Source organism: Nuphar pumila, chromosome 11, assembly GCF_984573655.1.
Source record: "Nuphar pumila chromosome 11, dmNupPumi1.hap1.1, whole genome shotgun sequence".
In the NCBI taxonomy this organism is placed as follows: Eukaryota; Viridiplantae; Streptophyta; class Magnoliopsida; order Nymphaeales; family Nymphaeaceae; genus Nuphar; species Nuphar pumila.
Window position 1 is genome coordinate 79,000,825 of NC_143259.1, and position 24,436 is coordinate 79,025,260.

General features: G+C 37.7%; 1 protein-coding gene across 5 annotated transcripts in view; it reads right to left on the reverse strand.

The window, feature by feature from the left end:
* The window catches only part of LOC149822441 (S-adenosyl-L-methionine-dependent methyltransferases superfamily protein), a 147,236-nt gene that overhangs the window by 71,857 nt on the left and 50,943 nt on the right, over positions 1-24,436 (reverse strand). For 4 of the 5 annotated variants that reach the window (XM_089981492.1, XM_089981491.1, XM_089981489.1 and 1 more), the window contains exons 3-5: positions 7,511-7,576; positions 6,686-6,779; positions 6,210-6,335 (exon numbers count right to left, since the gene is read on the reverse strand). In XM_089981492.1, coding sequence (XP_089837618.1) covers positions 6,210-6,335; positions 6,686-6,779; positions 7,511-7,576 — 286 coding nt within the window. The remainder of the gene's footprint in view (positions 1-6,209; positions 6,336-6,685; positions 6,780-7,510; positions 7,577-24,436) is intronic. The other variant, XM_089981490.1, reaches the window with a different exon arrangement.

Below are 24,436 nucleotides of genomic sequence, written 5' to 3' on the forward strand. Positions count from 1 at the left end.
TGCACGGATGGGCACCATTCGTCTTGTTCTCTCAGTAGTTGTTCATCATGGTTGGAGCTTGTGTCAATTAGATGTCAAAAATGCATTTCTATATGGGGATCTATCTGAGACAGTTCAAATGCAACAACCTCCAGGATTCGCGGTTGAGGGGGAGTGTCAGAAGGTGTGTAGATTGAGAAAGACGATTTATGGCTTGAAACAAAGTCTGCGTGCATGGTTTCAAAAGTTGTTTGAAGTGATGTCACGCTTTGACTTTAATAGGTCAGCGGAAGATCATACACTATTTATCAAGAAAACTAACTCAGGCATAGTTGTTATGGTGGTATATGTGGATGCCATCATTCTTACAGGAGACGATGTGAAAGATATTGAAGCCACAAAGGCTCATCTTCAAAAACACTTTGTTACAAAAGACCTTGGTTCACTTAGATATTTTCTGGGTATAGAAGTTGCCAGGAGCCGTGAAGGGATGGTTTTATCTCAACGGAAGTATGTTCTTGACTTATTAAAGGAAACTGGAATGTTGGGAGCTAAACCAGTAAATATTTCCATGGATCATAAAGTTCAGTTGTTTGAAGAAGGGTCAAAACCAGTTGATAGCAAAAGCTATCGCTCACTAGTAGGGAAGCTACTTTATGTAACTGTGACCAGGCCGAATATTGCTTTAGCAGTAAGCAAAGTTAGCCAATTTATGGACAAACCAACTGAGGTACACTGGAATGCAGCTATAATGATTCTCAGGTATTTAAAATCTTCTCCTGAAAAAGGGTTATTATTCAGGAACGGTGGAACTCTGGAGATAGTGGCCTATTCTGATGCTAACTATGCAGGATCTGTAGTGGATAGAAAATCTACCACAGGATTCTGTGTGTTTTTGGGAGACAACTTAATTTCATGGAGAAGTAAGAAGCAAAATGTGGTTTCTAGGTCGAGTGCAGAATCAGAATATAGGGCTATGGCCCAAACAGCAGTTGAATTAATGTGGGTTCGTACTGTTCTTCATGATCTTCAGGTGAAGGTTTCCTCTCCTATGACCATGATGTGTGATAACAAGGCTGCCACATATATAACGAACAATCATGTCTTTCACGAGAGAACAAAGCACATTGAGGTTGATTGCCACTATGTAAGAGATATGGTTCAAGCTGGTCATATCACTACCAAATATCTAAAGTCGGAGGACCAAGTTGCAGATATGTTTATAAAGCCTCTTGCTAGACCAAATTTCTCAAAATGTTGTGACAAGCTGAGCATGATTGATATCTATGCTCCAGCTTAAGAGGGAGTGTTGAGATTAAGAGGTTTTAAGTTTAAGTTTTCTTAAACTAAAAGTTATTTGATATTTAGTGTTTAATGAGGGACTTGTGTGTAATTTTTTACTTTGGCATCTCTCTATTTAACACAGAGATTAGCCCTAATCAGATTAACGAGTTTTCTCATTTTCACTGTCGTCTCTCTCTCTCTCTCTCTCTCTCTCTCTCTCTCTCTCTCTCTCTCTCTCTGCTTCTGTGGTAGATTTCGGAACTTCTACAGTTATCAAGAATATTAAGGTCTTGATCTTAGTATCTTGTTGAAGATACTTTCACAGTGCGTACCCGCATGGCCAGTTAATATCGAAACTAAAAATAACGTGCTCACACTTCAATTTAGTTGTTGACTTATGAGAGATTGACCCTCTACTGTACATGGCCACTTTATGTATTTAGTTACTTGTCTGAATTTATTGATAATTGAATGCATTGTGAGCTCTGCCACGAATGCGTAACTTATTCAGTTACTGTGTTTAGTATGTTGGACTGCTTTGTTGAGTTAGTTTTTGTATTTAGTTACTCTATGCTTGTAGAATCAGTGGGACTACTATGGTTGTTTATCCTATTTTGCTTTAGCACTTTGTTCTTTAATGTCTTTCTTTGCGCACCTACTAGTTTTTTTGTAAAACTGACCCATTTTATAGGCAGGTGACAAATAGATGCTTCTGACAGCCGATGACTCGAGATCTCGCCCTTTTCTGCCTGCATCCTGGTTACCTGCTTTTGTTTGCCCTTTTTTGTACTTTTGCTCACAAGGGTAAACCCCCAAAGATGTACAAACTAAATTTTGACAGATATATATACACATTTTAGTCCTCCAACTGTTTTTTTTGCCAATTTGCTTCTGCTGGTTTTTACCAGAGTTACCGGAAGCGCCTAGGCAAAAGGAGAAGCGCGCTTCGGAAGCGCGAAACGTCGCGCTTCCGAAGCGTGAGGGAAAGCGTCCCCCTTTTTTGAGAAGCGCGCTTCCCTTTTATGGGAAGCGCTTCCCCCACGCTTCCCCCATTTTTTTCATTTTTTTCCCTTCCCCCTCGCTTCCGGTTCGCTTCCTAGGTCGCTTCCGAGACGGTTCGGAATTTTCTTCTAAGTGGTCCCACGCTTCCCCGCTTCCTAAATTTTTGAAAGTGCCTCGCTTCTCGCTCCCGCTTCCCGTATCGCTTCCCGCTCCCGCTTCCTCGACTGGTAACTCTGGTTTTTACCCTAATGTACCAAGAATTGTCGACTTGTCTGTCTTTCAAAGGATAATTTGTTTCCACTGACTTTCAAAACCAAAACTCTGAATTTTGAAAAGTTTTCTAAATATCTTTCAAAAGTTAAGTCGAGATTTTGGGGCGTTACAAATTCTATGCATATCAACCAAACATGCATATGATCATAGTTATGCAAACATCAAATAAATTTCATATTTATGCATATGATATACACATTTACAAACTGTCAAATCAGGATCAGGTTTATGTATTAATTCAAAAAATACATAATCCAAACAGAATCATGTACGTGTAAGTGCCATCACGAAACCATACACAGTTGGTCCGATAATCAAGCCAATAGTTGAGGTTGATCCATGTACATGATTTAATCAAGCAAATAGTTGGGGTTGATCCATGTACATGATCAAAATGATGTACGTGGGTCGACTAAGTTGAAAAATACATGTTTCCAGCATGTTGGCTGATCCATGTATGTGATCATAATCATGTACATGGGTCAGCCAGACTGCAATCAAACATGCACCAGCCCTGCTGGCTGACCCGTGTACATGTTCACGAACATGTACATGGTCGGCCAGTCCTATGTACTCACATGGACAACACACTGGCTGATCCATGTATATGATTAAAATCATGTACATGGGTTGGCCAGACAAAAAAGAGCCATGTGTAGAGCATGTTGGTTTCATATACACATGAGTACAAAGCTCGATAAAAACTGAAATATGCAATTATATTTAGGTACATGAGCATGTAACACGACCAGACTGAATCAAGACAAAATAATTCAATACATAAACATGTAACTAGATAGATCTGAATCAAAACAATATGTTCTGATGCATAAGCATGGAACTCGACAGATCTGAATCAAATTAGTATACACATATAACTTGGCAGATCGAAACCAAAACATTATATGCTTGTGATTCGGCATATCGGAACCAAGTCATTATATGCATGTGATTTGGCATATCTAAACCAAAAAGTGTACACATGTGATTCGACAGATCTGAACCAAGACCATACATACATGTACTCCACAGATCTGAATCAAGACCATATATACATGTACTTGGCAGATCTGAACCAAGACCATAGGTACATGTACCCGACAGATCTGAATCAACAAAAATATATATTCAGATGCAGGTATATAAAGCTCGACAAGTCTAAATCAAATACATATTTTCAGATGCAAGTATATGCAAATCAACAAATCTAAATCAAGAATGTATTTTCAGATGCACGGTTATGCTACTTGGTCAATCAGAATCAAAGAAATATTATTCAGATGCACGGTTATGTGCATAACTCGGCAAATCTGAATAAAAAAAATTAAGATGCATGGTTATGTACATAACTCGGCAAATCTGAATCAAAAGATTCAGATGTATGAGCCAAACTCGTTAAGCTTGATACAGTAAATATATTCAGCTGTATGCATATGAAAGCCGATAGACCTGCTGAATATATATATATATATATATATATATATATATATATATATATATATATATATATATATATATTCGGATCTGCAAGAACATGAGAAAATCAACAATATAATTTCAGATTTAGGAGTCTTTAAAAATCGATAAATCTGAAAACAACCATTACATAATCGGATGCATGAATATTAAACCGACAGGCCCGAAACTATATGCTTGTTTGCTGATGCATTTTCAAGAAAATCGACAATCTGATTTACATGCATATTCTCAAATGCATGAGCATGAAAAATCGAAAATCTAACTACATGCATTTTCTCCTGTAAAATCATTAAAATCAACAAATCTGGAATATGTTTACATATATATTTCAGATTTGTATATGCAAGGAAAATCGATAATCACATAAAGAATATATATATATATATGTATATATATATATATATATATATATAAAATCCTATTTTCCTTTGTTCCCTCTAAACCTTTGCCCAAATTGATTTATATGTATAACTTCCCGTGAGAAATTAGAGAGAAACCCGTACCTTGATCCGTAGCGTGAAAAACTCGGAAAATCAATGGATGCTTTTGAAAAAATACTTTTCTTTTTTTATCCTTCTTTTCTTTCTTTCTTTTCTCTTCTTTTTTTTTCTTCTCTAACCCTCACACGAGTGTTCTTGTTTTTCTCACTTTTTTCTTTCTCTCACGCTACACGATATTTGCTCTCTCTCTCTCTCTATCTATCTATCTCTCTCTCTAGAATATGCATTCTAGAGAGAGGGAGATCCCAGCCCCCTTTTATATTTTTCTAATGTGTTCTGGAAAGGGTGACGTCCCCTTTAGAGCTCCTCTTATGGGTAGAGTTCTACTTCACGTAGAACTCAATTCTATCTTCTAGATTATTATGTTTTATTTTATTAATTATTTTTTTATTTAATTAATATCCAAAGGTATAACGCCCCAAAAATCCAGGACTTGTAACTTTTAGAATAGTTTAGAAAGCTTTGAAATCATAGGATTATCAAAGTTTAAATAGTACTTCAGCGGAAAATGATATTTTTAAAACAACAAGTCAATGGACCTTGAAAGCATTACAGCGTAAACTTTCCTTTGTCGAATTTTGCACAACTATTGAAATCAAATGGTTTTAAAATGCAATTTCAATGATTGAGAATTTGTTCATGAGATTTTTACAACTCATTATGTTTGTTGAAACCAAAAAGAAGTTTACTAAAACAGTTTTAGTAACTCAAGGTTTAATTAAAAGAGAAATTTTGGTAATACACTTTATAGCAAATTCACCAACATGCCCTTAGGAGCGAAACATCAGAGAAAAAGCTTCATTTTGATCTCATCATGCCATCGTGCCATCGGGCTGTTTCCATTTCCCGAGCTGACATCCAATTAGTCCCCAATATTAGTGTTTATTGACTGATAGTGCTGCTATTTCTATTTGCCGATTAGCCATTTAGTGTCACATTTTACTCGCTTCCGTGTATTGTGGCCTTTGGCATCTCCTAGGTCACATCTCCGTCCCTAGTTGCCATCAAAGTCAAAAGTAGACTCTCCCGATATGTGATAACAAGTCCTCTCTCTATTTGTCCTCTCTTTTTCTTCATCTCTTTCTCCTTAATCTTTGTCAACTTTCTTTTCTCTAAGTCCAGTTCAAGAAGTATTAACATCAGCAACTTTTCGCCTATATAATGCAAGTACTCTTCACCAATAACACATAATGCACTGTGCAGAATGCTGGCAACTTAACCATTTAAATATAAAATAAATCATGCTGCACTGGTCACAAGCTCAAGATACGCAAAATTACATTCAAAGTGCATGCTCAATCTGTAGACCAAGAAAACAGGCAAACATGATTTTATGTATGAGACCATTGATATAAAGAAGGAAAATATCAAATTACTATATTCTACCTTGTAAAAGCACAAAAAAAGAAAAAAAGAAAGCCTTAATATCTTCTAAAACATAATAGAGAAATAAGATAAACATTTGATTTTGGCTGAAAATTTTGTGGGTCACCAAATGAGGCTCCCAACGAATATGAGTTTCAATGGGATTTCAATACCAAGGATTAAATGCATATACAATCATATGGTGTAAAGCTTCTTACCAATTCCCACAGATATCTTCCATGATTTGAAAAAATTAAGACCATAATGCATCAATATATAAATGCTTTTGAATAAGTAATTTTGTTGCAACAAGTATGGAAAATAAACCTTGATATGGATTTTCTGCACCCCCTTGTGTGATCCTTGGAATATTCCGCTCAACATTTCTCATAAGCAAGGGCAAAACTTCAACTTGGTCCGTTGATATGACATTACATCCCAGAATTGCCATTCCTATAATAATAAATTTTAAAGAATCTGTTTAAAAGCATAGACGCTTCCGCAAAATTTTCTGAAGTAGAAACTGAGAATGAAACAGAACTAGAACCCAAGAATGACACAGATTTTAGGCCATGCAAGTTGATGGCAGACTCATGGTTTCAGCAGCAATTCAATACATCTAGGAACAACAACCAACTAGCTCGATGAGTTGAAAAATATTATACTACTAAAAGAGGTATTTCTAAGTGCTAAGCAAGACATGTTCGTTCAGTGTCACCATAGTCTAGGTGCATCCAAGTGGTTTTAAGAACAGTGGCATGCACCAACTTTTAGAAATGTATCCATTATAAGAAAAAGCGCACCAAATCCAGCTAATCCACAACCAGCTCCAAGTTCAATGACGCGTTTCCCTTTCAGCTTCTCTGCACAAAACTGACCCTTCCTGCAATTCCTTTCCTGATTCAGCAAAATCATAATGTTAGAAAACTTAGATTTTTAAGGAAAACATGATTAGAACATGTAAAAAATGTCACTATAAGAAATTTATAAAATGTCGTATCACTGAAGTAAAATGCCACCTGCAGAGGTTTCATGCCATAGAATAGAACTGGATCGTGCATCAAGAGAAAGGAAACAAGAAATATAATTTATATTGGCATGAAAACTGAAAAGATAAACAATGTTTTGATGAAATTCAAAGCATTATGTTTTATCATTCCACTTTTCAAAATAGGAATCTAGATCCTGATCCAGAGTTTAATTTCCCACGAGTGAGGTCTTTGAACAGAATGAGTGCAAATCCCATCTGTCTTTTATAGGCATCCACATACGTAAAAGAAAGTGAAACAGAACTAAATTCTTTAATGAAGAGAGAGAGAGCACTAGCAATTAGATATTTGAATGAGTGACAATTGTTGATAAGGTGTGTGTATGTGAAGGGAAATATATCAAAAAGAAAAAGACACAAACTTCGAAGGCCATTCAATTATATGGGGTTTAGATAAAGAAAAAGTACTATATGACTCAATCACTCCACTCATCTTTTGATATTAGAAAATATCAAGTGTTGCTGACTGCACTACATTCTATTGACCATTTACATACGACAACATCAAGAAATTATAATGCATCAGTAATGACAAAAGAAAAATTACCACAACTTATGTTCATATAAACCAAAACCTTACCAGAAATTTAACAAATACCATAGAGGCATCCCATAAAGTAGTCCCAAGATGCTTTGAGTTTGGATCCTACCACAACAAGCAGATTATGCTGTGTCATATGCAAAGAACGGATGATGACAAAACATGAAAAAGAACATACTACATGTTAAAGGTTGCTATAATATAATGTTGTACATGTAGGTGAATAAAGTCAAAGTCAATGAGGGCCAAATCTGTCCAGTTATCAATGTTTTTTCACTATTGTATTTATATGTGTTGTAAGGGTATTTTAGTCAAGAACAATTTTGTAAAGGAGAAGTCGAGCCCTATATACTTTGTAACCCCTAAAAGAAAAGAATGAAGTCTCTTTGCATATTCATGCTCTCACCCTCTTTGCGTCTTCTATGCATCCTTGAGCTTGAATACTACAGATAGTTACACTATGAATAGCGAGTAACCAACAAAAACTATTGGTGTTCTATGCATAAAAAATCTTTTAATACGGTAAAAAAAGCATCAAATACAATATGTTGAGTGGGTGAACATATTTAGTTGCATATTTTAACTACTTAAAGATACCTTTCTGACAGTGTACAAGATGAAATCATTTTGTAATTTACAATATACAATTTAAAGGCAAACACATTAATACAACTAATATATGGTAATTACCATAGGCACTTGTATCTTGGCTAAAAAATTATTTGTATACTTATAATGATAGATACCCCTTTTTTAAGTAACTACCAGGCTGAGGAAGTACTTGAGATTACCCAAATATTTCATTTCAAAAAGCTTGCTCAAGGCATTTTTGATTTGCAGTACATTAACAGCATCAACTCCTGTAATTAATATATTGTTAACATATAGAAATAATAGAGTTGTACCTCTGCAAGACACTGAGTCAATCAAAGAACCATGGTAACTTTGTTTAAATCTGCATGAGTTATTGCATCAATTAACTTTTCAAACCAATTTCATGGAGCTTGTTTCAGGTCATGGGGTTGAATGAGATTGTTAGGTGGTTAGGCTGCACATAAATTGTAATAACAGAATTTTTTTTGTTATTTGTTTGATTTTTTTTTATTATAATGCGTAAATTATTTGATTTGGGTCTGGGATCCAAGTTTCGGATCCAGGACCCATAAAGGGGTCTTTATATATATATATATATATATATATATATATATATATATATATATATATATATATATTTATATATTTTATATCGTATGAATTTATATGTATATATAAATGCAATAACTTTAACTAATTTAATTATTTAAGTGAGATTTTTTTTTAAATAATACGTAGATGGTCCTGGGATCCACCTTTCGGATCCAGGATCCACAATGGAACTATATATATATATATATATACATAGACGTATAAGAGTATACATATATAAATATATATGTATATACTATAAAATTGCGCGAGGATCCGCAGTTGGATCCATTTGGATCTGACCTACGGATCCATTTCGCAAAGATGTCGCGGATCCAGAATCCAAACCACATCTGAAATCCCAGGTCTCAGACCCGGACCCAAGCCGTGCCTCGTGTAATGAGACGAGTTAAATATATATATATATATATATATATATATATATATATTTTTTTTTTTTTTTTTTTTTTTTTGAACTCGAGTCGGGTCTGAACCCGACCCGTACCCGAAACCCATTAGGGTTATGAAATGTGAATGCGACGGTTAAAACCCTCGCGCATTTCAAACCCCCGTCGCCTACCCTTACGTTGATAAAGGAAACCCCTTCGGAGTTTCCTGAATCAGGCTCCCCCGAGCCTTCAAGTAGTCGCAAGAGGGGAGGAGGGGACCCTCAGGCCTGCGACTCGCTCCTCACTCATCTCCCTCTTGATCCCTCTCGATCTCTCCCTGTCTCTTCTGTTTTTCCTGGCAGGCTCCCGAAGGCTCTAACCCCCCTGGCGTGCGGCTGCAGGTTCCACTCAATCGTCGGAGCTGCTGCTGTCATAGTGGATTCGCAGGTATGACCCTCTCCCCCATGGTTGCTTTTCGGTTGGGTCACCGGAGAACCGGCAGAGGGCTGACAACCTTTGTCATGCCCTCCCTCTCTCATCTGGTTCTGATCAGGGGGTCGGCAGAGCCGGTGGCCCCTGTCGCCTCTCTCCCTTTTCCTTAGGGCCTGTCAGGGGGTCAACAGGTGGCCGGTGGCCGGTGGCCCCTGCTGCCCCTGGCCCTCCCATTTTGTGGTCGTCGGAGGGCTGGCAGAGGCACGACAGCCTCTGTCGTGCCCCCTCTCTCCCTCTGTCTATTTGTCGAAGGGACGGTAGGGAGCCGGTAACCCCCTACCTGCACCCTCTCCTTCCTCTTCGATATTATCGGTCGGCAGGGGCTCGCCCCTGCCACCTTTTAGTTTCCAGTAGGCAGGGGCAAGGCCCCTACTGCCTCCCTGTTCCGGCAGGCAGGGGCAAGGCCCCTACTCCCTATCAGTTCTGGCAGGCAGGGGTGATGCCCCTGCTGCCCCTCTATTTATGGCTGGCAAGGGCAATGCCCTGCTGCCCTTCTATTTGCAGCTGGCAGAGGCAATGCCCCCTGATGGCCTCTACTTTCGGCTGGCAGGGGGCTCATTCCTGCCGACCTTCTATTTTAGCAGGCAGGACCGACACTCCCCGCCTGATTTTCGCCTTGTTAGTGGAACCAAATGGGTCTCCACCTTTGCTATTTGGTAAAAGCAGTTAGAACACGTAACCATGTCCAAAACCCTTGGTGTTCAACTCGATTACCCTGTTGTCCCTCCCTTTTTCGCTATTAATTGTATAGCATTTTAAGTGTTTTCACTTTCGGCAGTTCTCGCGACGGATCTCACTCGTGCCCCGCATCCCAAGCGTCGGTTCTGAGATACGGGTTCTTTCTTTTGAATCATGTGAGAAATCGAATACCGATCCGATTTTCATGCAATATTTAGTGCAAATCCATGGTTAAAAAGTGATTCTATGTGTTCACTCTAAATTACATGGAGGAGGATCCATAGATCCTCTTTTATATGGGTGTTTTCGGTTCTTTACACATAAAAATTCTGTGTATGGAGTTTTTATACAAAAACAGACTCATACTGGGTTATGATCAAGATTTATTTCTGTTTGTTATGATCAAGATTTATGCTTGTATATATATACCTTAATCTGTGTTTTCTGTTCTAGAATTGGGTTCATGCTGGATATAGTTTGAATGACTTGATCGATGCTTATAAAACTGGTTTTTTTTAGGCACAGTTAAGATTAATGCTTAGGTGATGATTAGGTTTGCAAAATTGTTTTCAAGTTCATTGACTCAGCAAATTGCATATGGCTATATCTCATATGAAAAGTGTTCATGTTATCTCCTGGTTTACATGTGTTAAAGATTTAGTTTTTCTTTCTACGCATGTAAATGTAAGGACACGTGCATGTATTGAAAACATGGATCATGAAAGTTTATTGTTATTGCACTCGCATGCTTATATACTTGTATGCATGTTTTGCTAGAGGTGAATCAAGGAAAGAATGATATTTCTCTTGTGCTTAGAATCGACATGTTATGCTTGATTAAGACATTAGTGCAAGGTTGCTTGCATATGCATGTGCATACATGGAATCGATGTATTTTGGCACGTACCTCATGACATGCGTGTTCACATATTTTAATTGGAACTGGTTCATGAATAAAAGTATGCATTTGACTTCAGTATGCATCCGAATTGAACAAAGATATGCTTATTAATATTTTTGTGGCTTACACATGATACATGTTTGCATTTCTGAATGTGCATATAAATTTCCAGAAGATGTGGTGTGCATGTATTTTTGGTTCTCGAGACATGTCAAGATTTGAAATTATTTATATGCTTTGAATTGATGTGACGTGCTTAAGCATCATACTATATGAAGTTTGTTTCAAATGCATGTGCATACATGCATTGTAACGACCCCAACTCCTACCTTTGAAAAATGCAGAATATTTTTTTTTTCTAAGAGTCGCAGAAAACTTCCCAAAGACCTAGGGTCCCTATAGTTCCAATTTCAGTTGGATAACCACACACCACAAAGCAACTTACATTTATCAATCATAACCAATCCACTGAATTCTTCTATTAATGAATCAATAAGAGTAATATGTTCCATGTCAAAAGTGAAAATATCAAATTACAGGAAATCAGAAGAACTAAAATAAAACACAAGTAGAGTCACTCTGTCCGTAAGTGAAGCCGTCTGAAACAATTGTGACCCTTGTATCCCTCAGAAGCGAGTCGACTTCACTGATCACCTATGCCTGGGAAAAACCAATAAAATAAGAGGGTCAGAAATCCGAAGAATTCTGCGTACAGGTTTCCCTAATGAATCAAATAAGAAAAAGAGCATAAATAAGATCCATGTAATATTTTGAGGAATACGATTATACTCAATTCCTAAGTCAATTAACCATTCATGCACAATTAAACATTTAACAGGAGGGAACACGAAATATGTAACATTGATCACAACTTAATCAATAAGGCAATTAAATGCAAAAGAGCTCAACATCATACAATGATCAACATAAACAACCAAGTGAACAGGTAAACATGCATGAACTAATGCATAGCAAGAATATGCATGATTTATGTGCAATGCATGAACCGTTTATTATCTTCCATTTAAGTTTTCCTCTTTCCATATGCATGTCCTATTAAATGCACACAATCCTTAAGTTCCTCTTTTTAATTTATCATTGCCCGCGGATACACCAAACGGGTACAATCCCCGAGGTCAAGTAGGGTTCCCGGGGTAGCTTCACACACAATTTGTATTTTATTACCGGGTTTCAAACTCAACCCTCGACCGATATCAGGAAACAGCACCATCAATCGGAACCTTGGAAAACAGCATCCAAAGTCGGGGACACCAGGGAAAACAGCATCCACTGGCGCCACTTTCTTGGTATACCAAAACAAACTCACAGCTGTGACTAACACACCACTCCCGGGTAAAGTGGCGGATTCTCCCTAAAACCGTGGCTAGGAGAAGAACCTCAATATCGGGTTCAGGGGCAACAAAACGCACACGGAGTTTTTGTATCCTCACGGTTTCCCCTAAACCGCAATATCCAAGATTCTCAAGCTAAAGCAGGGACATCAAGGAGAAAGTGAATTACACTGTTCTTTATTTTCATTTATCTGGTTATTAATTCATTTTTTTACATTTGCAAATTTACATGCAGAATTAATAACATAAGCTTGCACATCAGCATGCTAGGCTTTTCACGGGACCACAGCCCATAGAACAGTGCGGTAAAACAACAATATCACATTTGATTTGTTGTAATGCATCAAAATAATTAAAACGGAGAACAACTAGTTCTCGAGGCTCACCCAGCCCCTGATGATCCAAATGACCATCAATGCATTCATAAGCAAAAATCATCAATCGCATGCTTCCATGCATTATTTTTCTCATGCTTTTCAGTGCACATTCGTGTATGCAAATTTTTGTGCATAAACAATAAATTTATAAACACATGCATGAGTTCGCACATATCCAAGTTAAAGATGCATGCTTCCATTAAATGCTTTTATTCCATACACATGCTCATATCCCATATATGATTTTATTTAGCCTATGTGTTCCTGTCCATGCATGCTTTAATAAATATGTTCATGTCATATACACACTTTGATGAAATTACACATCTTAATCAGCATGTGAATCCTTCAAATGGTGGTGCATGTGTCAATCCATCAAGTTAGTGTACGATATGAATAAGATGTAACTTTGCAGTAAATACTTTGATTTTAGCTTAATGTGTGAAATGCAGGAAAACAAAACACATCATGCTCTTATACACATAGGTCTGAATATCAGGTAAGCATAAATATGAAAACTTCAAGAAGAACTGAACCTACACAAGCTACTTTAACTCAGCCTAAAATATTTAGTTTAAGCCTTGGAAAACAGCCTGTACGATAACCACCGAAAACATTTACATGATTAGCTAAATTAGGATAACACCCACAACGTTTGTGCCATACAACTTACATGGGTGTATGCCTAACAATCTTTGCACGTCCATATGCCTCTTAATTACCTTGTAAATAGACATGACAGGATTTATAACAGTCTGCAGCTTGACTGCCAATAGATAATAAACACTCAACAATATTACTATGATGTTGGCTGAACCCAGCACTATATAATTCTACAGACAGCTAAAAGAAACAAAAAGACCTCAAGATGCAAACCTGCAGCAGTACATGTTTTAATATAACAAAAAGGAAAACTCAAAAAAGAAAATTTTGGTTTAACAGTAATAGCACAAAAGAAGAGTTGGGGCCTGTTATCAGCAGGCCAGCGCATGTTTAGGAACATATGCGAAAAACTGGAAGTTGAAACACGCTGCAACCTCACGTAGTATGCATATTCAGCATGCAGGAACCTAAAGTTTTGATTTCTTTCCTAGATGAGTATGCTTCCTGCATGAGTATTATTCATATGCTTAGAACAAGAACACAAGTATAATCAAAGTTTCATCCATGATTCATGCTTACTCAAACAAAGCAACATAATTCAAGTGTCCTTCAACATGATATTTCTGAAAACCCAAAATAATCAAAAACACCTACTAACTTATAATTTCTATGTAATAGAAGGAAATCTGGAATTTAGGAAACACACTACATCTAAAAAGAATCGAACCAGTGGCCCAGTCCAAACTGGGTCTAGCACACAGCCAGACCCACCCAGCCGACCCAGTGGGCTGGGTCAGGTACTCAGCCCAGCCGACTGAGTACCTGGGCCCTAAGCATGAAAAATTTTTTTGTTAACTCTGTTTTTTTTTTTTTTTTACAATGGCAATACTAGAGTATTGATGTAAACGAATGCTGAAATGTATATGAGCAACTTAAATATGCCTACACAGCAAGACACCTAAGGCCGAAATCGTGCTCTTGGGATATTATGCTCAACAAAGCCGGAATCCGAAATCGGGTGCTAGAAGACCCATCAGCAGGACATGGGATGCAAATTTTGAAGTCACTATTTCACATAAGAATAACCCAAACATGCATTTTAATACACTATTCTATCTGAATCCAAAAGAAAACCTGATTTCTAACTTAATCCTAGCATTAAATCTTGCTGACAGGTCATTTAAAAATGTTAACACATTAGGTCGGCTGCTTGTTATACCTATGTAACTACATGTGTATACCTGTACATAGGCAGCCACACATATATATGAATATATGTAAAAAACTACTCAAATATACCTAACTTCAAGAAATTTCACTTCTTCCCCGGGCTTTACTAGAATATTACATAGAATGCGAATCTATGCTCCCTTTTCCTATTCAAATCAAAGGAAAGACCCGTACCTTTTTAAGAAATTTTCCGGCGATCGGAGGCTGGAGGCACGGTCGGCTGGGCTGCTCCTTGTTGCTGCCGTGACGGGGAGATCGCTGGAGGTCGGCAATGGTGGACGTGGGCTGCCGCAGCTCGCTGGCGACCTCCTCTCACCCAACTCGACAGAGAGAGAGATCGAGGGAGAGAGAGATGAGAGAAGGGAGAAACGAGGGAGATGAGGTGAGAGGGTGAGACCCCCCTCGTCCACCTCCCATTTATCGCTGAACCCCCCCTTCTTGCCGAGATGGGTGGGGTTTCGGTTACGCCTGTGTAACCCCCCCCCCCCCCCCTCTTTCCTGTTTTGCTAGGGTTTTATCGGGCAACCCTTATCGGGTTGCCCCTTGCCTTTTAAAAACTACAGGGGTGCGGCTCGGGTCCGGACCCGAGGCCCGTAACCCGACCCCCGACTATATGGATCCATCAGTTGGATCCGAATGGATCCAACTGTGGATCCTCGGATAATTAAATAAAAATTTAAATTTTATTTATATATATTCTTATTATTATTATTATTATTATTTTTATTATAGATATGGATATAAAGACCATTTTATGGATCTTAGATCCACATGTTGGATCCATTTGGATCCAAACACGGATCCAACCCTAAATACTCGGTTTTTCTTTTCTTTTCTTTTTTTTATACTATTAATTGTTTATTTAACTATTATAAGTATAGTTTTAATACCCCATGGTGGGTTATTTACGCATCCTTTTCTGGATCCGGTAACGGATCCGAGGCCCAAAATTAGAAAAACACTTGTTATTTTTAAATAAATAATTATAAAAATTGAGGTTATTACATGCATTGATGTGTGTTTCACATGTACATAAATGCATGAGTTGCTCACTTGTCCCAATTGAGATGATTCATGAGTGAATGCATGTATATGGAATGATTTCGTAAAGACACATACACATGAATGGTGAACACATGCATATGAATGTGACATCATGCACATGGTTAAATTGATATATATAAATATGCATTTGGAAGCGTGTTTACCTCATTGCATACATTGCAGGTTGTTATAGTTTTTGCGTATGATGCATCGATGTTCTAAATGAATCATCACAAGCCTGGAGAGCCTTGAGCTTTGGTTGCTCTTTCTTTAATTGTTTAAATGCATCACAAAAATCACATTTATATTATGGTTTTAATTGTGATGTTCTATGTGTTTCCACGGGCGGGAGTCCCATGATGGTTCTCGCACAGGTAGATGCGAGCTTTTGCCTTTACTTTTGCATACTGAATTGCAAACCTCAAATAATGGTTTTTAATAAAAGATAAAAATTAAAAACAGTGTAATTCATATTCTGAGATTTCCCATCGAAAGAATGGAAATCTTAGAGATCCGGTCTTGGGGAGACTGTAAGGATACAAAAACTCCGTAGGCTTTACTTTTATCCCCTGAACCCGATATTGAGGTTCCTTCTCTTGGTCACGGTTTTAAGGAGAGTCCGCCACTTGATCTGGGGGTGATGTGTTTTGACACAGCTGTTGTTTTGGTACCAAGAAAGTGGCACTTGTAGGCATGGGGTGTCCCCGACATTAGATGTGGAGGTCTAATGTTTCAATGAATGGTGTTCTTTTCTGATATCGCTCGAGGGCTAAGTTTAGAACCTAGTAATAAAATACAAATTGTGTGATAAGCTACCCTGAGAACCTAACTTGACCTCGGGGATTTTACCCGTTTGATGTATCCGCGGGCAACGGTAATTAAAAAGAGGAACTTAAATTGTATGTATTTAATAGGGCATGCATATGGAAAAAGAAAACTTTAATAAAAGATAATTAAATATTCATGCATTGCACATAAATCATGCATATTCTTGTTATGCGTTAGAACATGCATATATTATATGTTCCCTTAATTGTTACATGTTGATGAATGCATGATGTTTAATCTCTAATGTCTCGCTTACTTAAATTGTGATTTATACTATTGCTTAAATGATTCTTAATGATTAGAAATTATTCTCCGTTGCATGAATGTTTAAATTGATTTATGTAATTGTCATCATTGCATTCATCTAAATTATTCATGAGATCTTATCTATATTCTTTAGCTCTACCGAATCACCTTCGGAACATTAGACCTCCACATCTAATGTCGGAAACACAAGGGACACCCCACGCCCACATGTGTCACTTCTTTGGTACCAAAACAACAACAGTTGTGTCAAACACACCACCCCCAGGTAAAGTGGCGGACTCTCCCTAAAACTGTGGCTAGGAGAAGGAACTTTAATATCCGGTTCACAGGACAAAATAAAGCACACAGAGTTTTTGTATCCTCATAGTCTCCCCAAGACCGAAACTCTAAGATTTTCATACTCCAGATGAGATATCCCAGAACGTATATTACACTGTTCTTATTCATTATCTTTTTATTAAAAGCCAATTATTGAGTTTTGCAATTCAGCATGCAAAACAAGGCAAAAGCTCGCATCTACCCCTGCGAGAACCATCACGAGACTCGAGCCCGTGGGAACACATCGAACAGTGCAATAGAATCACATTTGCAAATCAACATGCAAAGTTAATAACATAGACCTGCAAATCAACATGCAACCATAAGCTCGCAAATCAGCATGTGCAGCTCTTCACGGTCTACCACCCGTGGCAACAATAGAACAGCACAATTAAAACCATAGCATGAATGTGATTTATGCGATGCATTTAAATAAATAAGGAAAGAGCAAACCCAAGCTCAAGGCTCTCCAGACCTGTGATGTTTCATTTAGACCATCGATGCATCGTATGCAAAGATCATAACAATTTGCAATGTATGCAATAATACCAACATGATTCCAAATACACTTTCATCCATACCAATTTAACAATGTGCATGAGCTTCCACAGTCATATGCATGTGTTCACCATCCATGTGCAAGTGTTTTCATGTAATCACTTAACACACATGCATTTATTCATAATTCATAAGTACATGAGAACATGTATACAGGATTGTACATGTCAAACACACATTGATTTCATGTATGCACATGCACTTGAAACCAATTCATAAATGCACAATAATTAAACATGTCCCATAAATGTAGGTACATGAAACTCTTCATTCATAACATGTGTTAACATCCGCACAAATAAACATAACCCGGATCTAGGAATTGAAACTTCAGGGCTGCACACATTCATATCATGTATGCACATGTACCAAACAAACTTTGCAATAACATATTAACAGAAATCAAATATCTCACATGTTACAAACTATAAATCATGCTAACACGTGCCATTAAATATTCAAACTCAACTTTATGTATATAATAACAGATAGAGCTATCAACATAAATTTGTGTGAACACCCCAAATTTTCCAAAACAATCCAAAAATTCATTCTCTACCCCTGACCTCTGTCGTCTAAATAATTGGGTCAATTTTTAACAAAAATTCATTCATTTCTCGGATTCACTGGAATCCAGACTCAATTTTCATTCACTGGAATCCAGACTCAATTTTCTTTCTGACCCAAATTCTGATCCAAATCGGATATCCGGATCCAATTCTAGTCTCGGATCTCTTATTGTTTAAAAAATTCAATTCTTGAATGTTATCGGATGTTTTTGTCTAGATCCAATCATAATCTGAGATTCAAAATCTCGGATCCAGATCCAAGTCTGAGCCTCACTATCCAATTTTCATATTAAATTTTACAAAAATACCAAAAATAAATTCTAAAATGCTCACACGGTCCATCCGACATCCGTTTGGATCCATTGCCCTACGTTCCTCGATTCGAGACCCAAAACTCGAATACTTTCTCAAAACCTTGGATTCGAACCCGTTTTCTAAGGGAATTTCCAAAATTCAGAACCTGAATTCTCAGAAAACCCCTCTTTTGTAAATATATCTCAAAAAATCCAAAATAGTTTTAAAATCTCTTATTTTCCCCGGTTTTAAAGCTTTTATGTCAAAAACACAAAAAACAGAAAACACAGAAAATAAAAAAAAAAAACTCTTAAAACCACCTTTTGAAAAATAGTCTTTTTGTTAAAATCTATCTTTTTGAAAAGAAAAAAAATCTTATAAAAGAGCCTCGCTTTGGAAATATTGATAAAATGGAAGGACGTGCTTGAAAAGAAGAAAACCCTAATTCGGTTTTTAGAAGATGGGGCGGCTCTCTCTCTACCTCTCTCTCGTTCGCTCGATCTACCCGGAGCTTCTCCATCACTCTCCCTCGATCGATCGATTGATCTCCCTCCCTTCGATTGATGGCCACCCTCCCTCATCCCGCTCATCTTCAACGAACTCCCCCTCTCGATCCTTCTGCTCAACTTATAAAACCCAACCATCGGGCTCCTTCCTGCTCATCCGCCCTCACCCCCGCATGTTCCCTTCTTCAACTTCTTTCAATCCGCTTTCACCCCTGCATCGACACCTTTTCTATCTTCCTTTCTCTTCCCCTCTCCTTCAAATTCTAAAGTCTCTGCGAGCAAGAGGAACCAGAGTGTTTCCCTTATGGTTCCACCGAAAGAGCATTGGCTCCTTCTTTCAAGATTTCTGCAAAGAACGTCTCCTGTTCTTCTTCACTTTTTTTTTCCTGAAAGGAGTTCCACAACCAAGCTCCCACCCATTGAAAATCCCTGCCAAATGAGAAGGTTGATCTGTTGCAAGTAATCCGTAAGAGATCAACTACCTCCGCTGCAGTTACAGGTAAGTCAACACTTCTCCCTTCTTTGATTTCCTGCAAAATTCTTCCCTCTTCATTACGTTTTCTTTTATCTTCCGATTTTCTTTTCCCTTCCCTCTCCTTTTTTTTATTTATATATATATTTCCTTTGGATCTTTCTTACTTTACCCCATTAACGCACACCATGTAAACCCGATTTGCATATAGCAATATCGGTTTACATAGTGTGATATCAGAGGAACGATCATGTTCCTACATTTTTTTATTTTTTTTCTTCCATTTCATTACTATCTCAGGTTAACATGCAGGTATCGGCTTGATTTCTAAAGTTATTCATTCTTGTTCTTTTCTTATTTTACGATTTGTGTTTGCATCTCATTCAACATTTCGCATTCATCCTTGTTTCATTATTTCGATTCAGCATCACGCATCATTGATTTTAATAACTCTGTGTCACGTGATTTTCCTCTTTGCATCATTGGACTTCATTTTCTGTAAGTTATTTTGATCCATTTCCAAATCCATGTTTTGTATTCTCTTAATGGCATTCATCTGCATCATCGATTTTTTTTTTATTTATTGGTTGAGGAATCACCAGATGCTAGATCGTTGTCTAGGAGTTATGACAATGCTTTTGATACTTCTTTTGGATTGTGATGAGCGAAACCTCATTGGTGAGATTATCTCGACATATGATATGAAATAAGAGAACTCGTTAATCTTGATTAGGGCTAATCTCTATGTTAAATAGAGAGAGGCCAAAAGGAGAAATTACACATAAGTCCCTCATTAAACTAAAATATCAAATAACCTCTAATCTAGGAAAACTTAAACTTAAAACCTCTTAATCTCAACAATAGTTATTCTCTATTGCATGAATATTTAATTGAATTATGAATTTGTCATAATTACATACCTCTAAGTTATTGCATGAATCTTATCTGTATTCTTTATGCTCATTTATTCCATTAGAGGGATTCGTACGCAAAAATTTTCATATTTCTGACACCCTACTTCTGTGATTTTTCGCAACCGTAGGAGACCAATGAAGCGACTAGCTTCTAAGAAAGCTACGAGTGTCACTCTTTTGCTAGACAGTTCACAGAGGGACAACGTGGCTCAGTTTTTTTTCTTTATTTACTTTTATGTCATTAAAATAACTCTGATATGTCTCTTGCAATTATTGTTTAAATACTTTTCCTTTCAGAATTAATAAATAATGAGTTGCTATGGTTTTGAGTGATAAATGTAAGATCCTTTGTGGTGTGTTTGGTTATCCAATTGGAAGTGGAACTGTAAAGGCCTCGGGATTCTAGGAATATTTCCGCAAGTGATTTAAAAAAAAATCTACATTTTCAAAGGGTATGAGTAGGGGTCGTTACACTAAAGAGTGTCCATGCACCTCTAGTCAGATTGGCATGAAGCTCTCAAATCGGGACCCAAGGTATGGATCACATTGAGCACATCATGCATGCTCACATCGTGTTCAAGGAATCAGCAACATCCTTGCCATGTAGAGCCATAGTGGCTCTGACACCACTCTAATAAAATAAGACCGTCATGCAACATTGAAAGAATTCTGCAAGTAGGTTCATTCCCCAACTCGCCAATGATGGATAATATACAGCATATGTACGTAACGGTAGGCTCGTTTGCCTTAAGTCCGCCTCTGTTCTAACCAATTCCCATATTATCAAAGCCATATCCTTGCTCAAGCAAGCATAGTGACATTCCATCCCACTCAAAGGAAAGCTTGCTTCGTAGAAAACAGTATCCTTTGATAGGACATTCCATGTCCAATCATAAATTTCACATGACTGCAGCTCATCTATGTTCAAACAAGGACCTACACGAGTCATTAACTGATTTCAAGTGCAAGGGTTTCCATTCCACATCTTATAGATTTCAACTCATTGTGTCATGTTAGAACAACCTAGGGACATCATGGCTCCATTAGCAACTTTAATTGAAGCATACACAGGTTACAATTGTTGTGATGTGACAATATGTAACTGAACTTATCAACCAACAAGAAGGTGATGAAAGAGCACATAATGAGGCCATGAAACTACAAGCAGAAGAGGAAGGAAGAGAAATAAAGGCTGATATAACAACTTGAGAATTAAGTGTTAGTCTAAAGTCAAGGACTATGTGGTTCTGGTCATTAACCAGAAATTTGACTATCTAGAAACTCACATTTCATTGTTCTGAGGTAGATGATTGCTGCTCACAGCTACTACATTATTTTCCTTGATAAAGCTAGTATTCCACATGACCCAATTCCTTTCAGTAGTTGCTTTTTCTCATTGCATGTTTGGCTTTTAATGTAATATCATGTATTTTCATACTTAGTCATTTTGTAAGTTTTCAACTCCGCCTGTGTATAACTGTCTAGTTATACACTGCCGGTCCCAAGCCCGGATAAAGGAAGAGGGTTGCGGTAGGCCTGTGACAGCCAGCATAAAAACTTTGTCATACCCTATGAAAATGAACCAATATGAGAATTTCGTTGGGGCGTTCCCTACTGAGTGACGCGTTGTACTCTCTAAGCCCGGAGGCAGTGATAAATGGGCAAGGGTTGCTAGGTCGTCGCCCAGAAGCGACGCGTCACACCGGCGCCCGGGTGTGGTGTCAAATAGGCAAGGGTTCCCTCACTTTGTTGGACGGGTGGGGGTAAAGAAGTTAGTCCAAGACCATAAAATTAGGTTAGCCAATTGGAACATAGGGTCTTTAACTAGTAAGTTGGTCGAGTTAGTAGATGTTATGTGTAGGAGAAAGATTGATATTTTATGTCTTCAATAGACCAAATGGGTAGGTGAGAAAGCAAAAGTGATAGAACCTTGGGGATATAAGATTTGGTATACAGGAATAAATAGGAATAGGAATGGAGTAGGGATTGTTATGAGTCGTCAGTTTATAGATTATGTAGTTGAGGTCCGTAGGAAGGGTGATAGAATTTTACTTATTAAATTAGTATTAGGTACGGATATTATTAATATTATTAGTGTTTATGCACCTCAAGTAGGTTTAGATGATTCCATTAAGCATCAATTTTGGGAAGATTTAGATGGAGTAGTACAAGGGATATCTTATGGAGAAAAGCTTTTCATCGGCGGTGACCTTAATGGACATGTAGGCATTAGTAGGGATGGATTTGAGAGTATCCATGGAGGCTATGGTATAGGAGAAAGAAATGAAAGTGGAGAAAGGATTTTAGATTTTTGTTTGTCCTATGATATGATCTTAGCAAACACTTGGTTTAGGAAGAGGGAGTCTCACCTAGTAACATTTAAAAGTGGGGTTAATACGAGTCAGATAGATTTTTTCCTACTTAGAAAGAGAGATAGGGGTTGTTGCATCGATTGTAAGGTTATACCGGGAGAAAGTGTAGCTACACAACATAGAGTCTTAATTTTAGATCTTAGAATTAGACAATGCCGCAAAAGGGATAGACATAGGATAGTGAAAAAGTGTATATTGTTTCGGGTTCGGGTCTGGATCCTATACCAGACCCGAGTTCATTGTAAAACTTAAACTTAAATGTTTTTCTTCTGGGTTGGGTTCGGATATTATATTAGACCCGACCCGACCCATGTTCACTTAAAGGTTTTTATACAATGCATTAGGTCACGATTTCTGATATACAGAAATCGTGACAGCCGCAGGGCTCTTTTGGTTTTCCCTTCTCGTCTCTCTCTCTCTCCCTCTCCCTCTCTTTCTCTGTTTTCTCTCTTAATGCAGGTGCAGATGAAATTCTAAGATGGTATCAGAGCATAGATCCTTCTAGAGGTGACCACGATCAAAAAAATTTGAGGTTTTCTCCTTCTCACTCTCTTTCTGTCCTTCTTTCCCTTTCGCCTCTTTTCTTTCCCCCTTTCTGAACCTCCCTGTGTACTCACACCTCACGTGAGTTACATTTTTGCGAACCTGTGATTCACGGGCCCCCTATTCACGTGAATCCAGATCGTAGATTGACTACGCTTCACGTGAACTGGTTCACGTGAAGGATCGGTCTTCTCCCAAATCGTGAGTTAACGTCTCTTCACGTGAATTCGTGAACTGATTCACGTAAAATGTTAATTTTTCTCATTAATCGTTTGATTTTCCTTTCATTCTGTCTTTTCCAAAATATCTCTGCATATTCGAATGTTATTGTGCTTCCCTTTGATTCCCTGTGCTCTGCTGCATCTTATCATTCCTGATTTCCCTTTGCTGAAACAGTCAGAGGAGTTTCTTAACGTCTGATTCTTTTTACGTTTTTTTGGTGCCCAGAAAGGACCAAAGTTTCTTCATACTCTCATTTTAAGAGGCTACGATTCTCTGACAGCAAAAAAAAAAGTATTGGGAGAAGGTTGATTTTTTGTCTGTTGATTCTTATTCTCTATGGATCCCTACCATCCTCAATCAAATCTTTCCTCAAGTTTTCTCAACCAACTTGTTTCTGAGAAGTTGAATACCTCAAATTTCTTGATCTGGAAGAGGCAGATTATTCCTTTCATAAGGAGTCAAGGCCTCTTAGGTCACTTGGATGGAACCACTTCAGTTCCACCAGAATTTAGCCCGAGAGAAGAAAAAGATGACAAATGAGTGAGTTCAATCGTGTATGTCAAAAATGCTGAATTCCTCAATTGGGAAAGAAAAGACCAATCAGTTGTTGCATACATCACATCCACCATGTCTCAAGAGATCCTACTTGTCATTCCTGACAATTGTACAGCTCTACAACTCTGGGAACGACTGGTTCAGACGTATTCGCAGGTTTCTCAAGCAAGAGTAGTTTTTTTAAAGAGAGAATTTCAGTTGTTAAGGAAAGATTCCATGACCATCATGGAATATTTGAACAAGATGAAGACCATTACAGATCAACTTGCAGTTATAGGGTGTGCCGTTAGTGACAG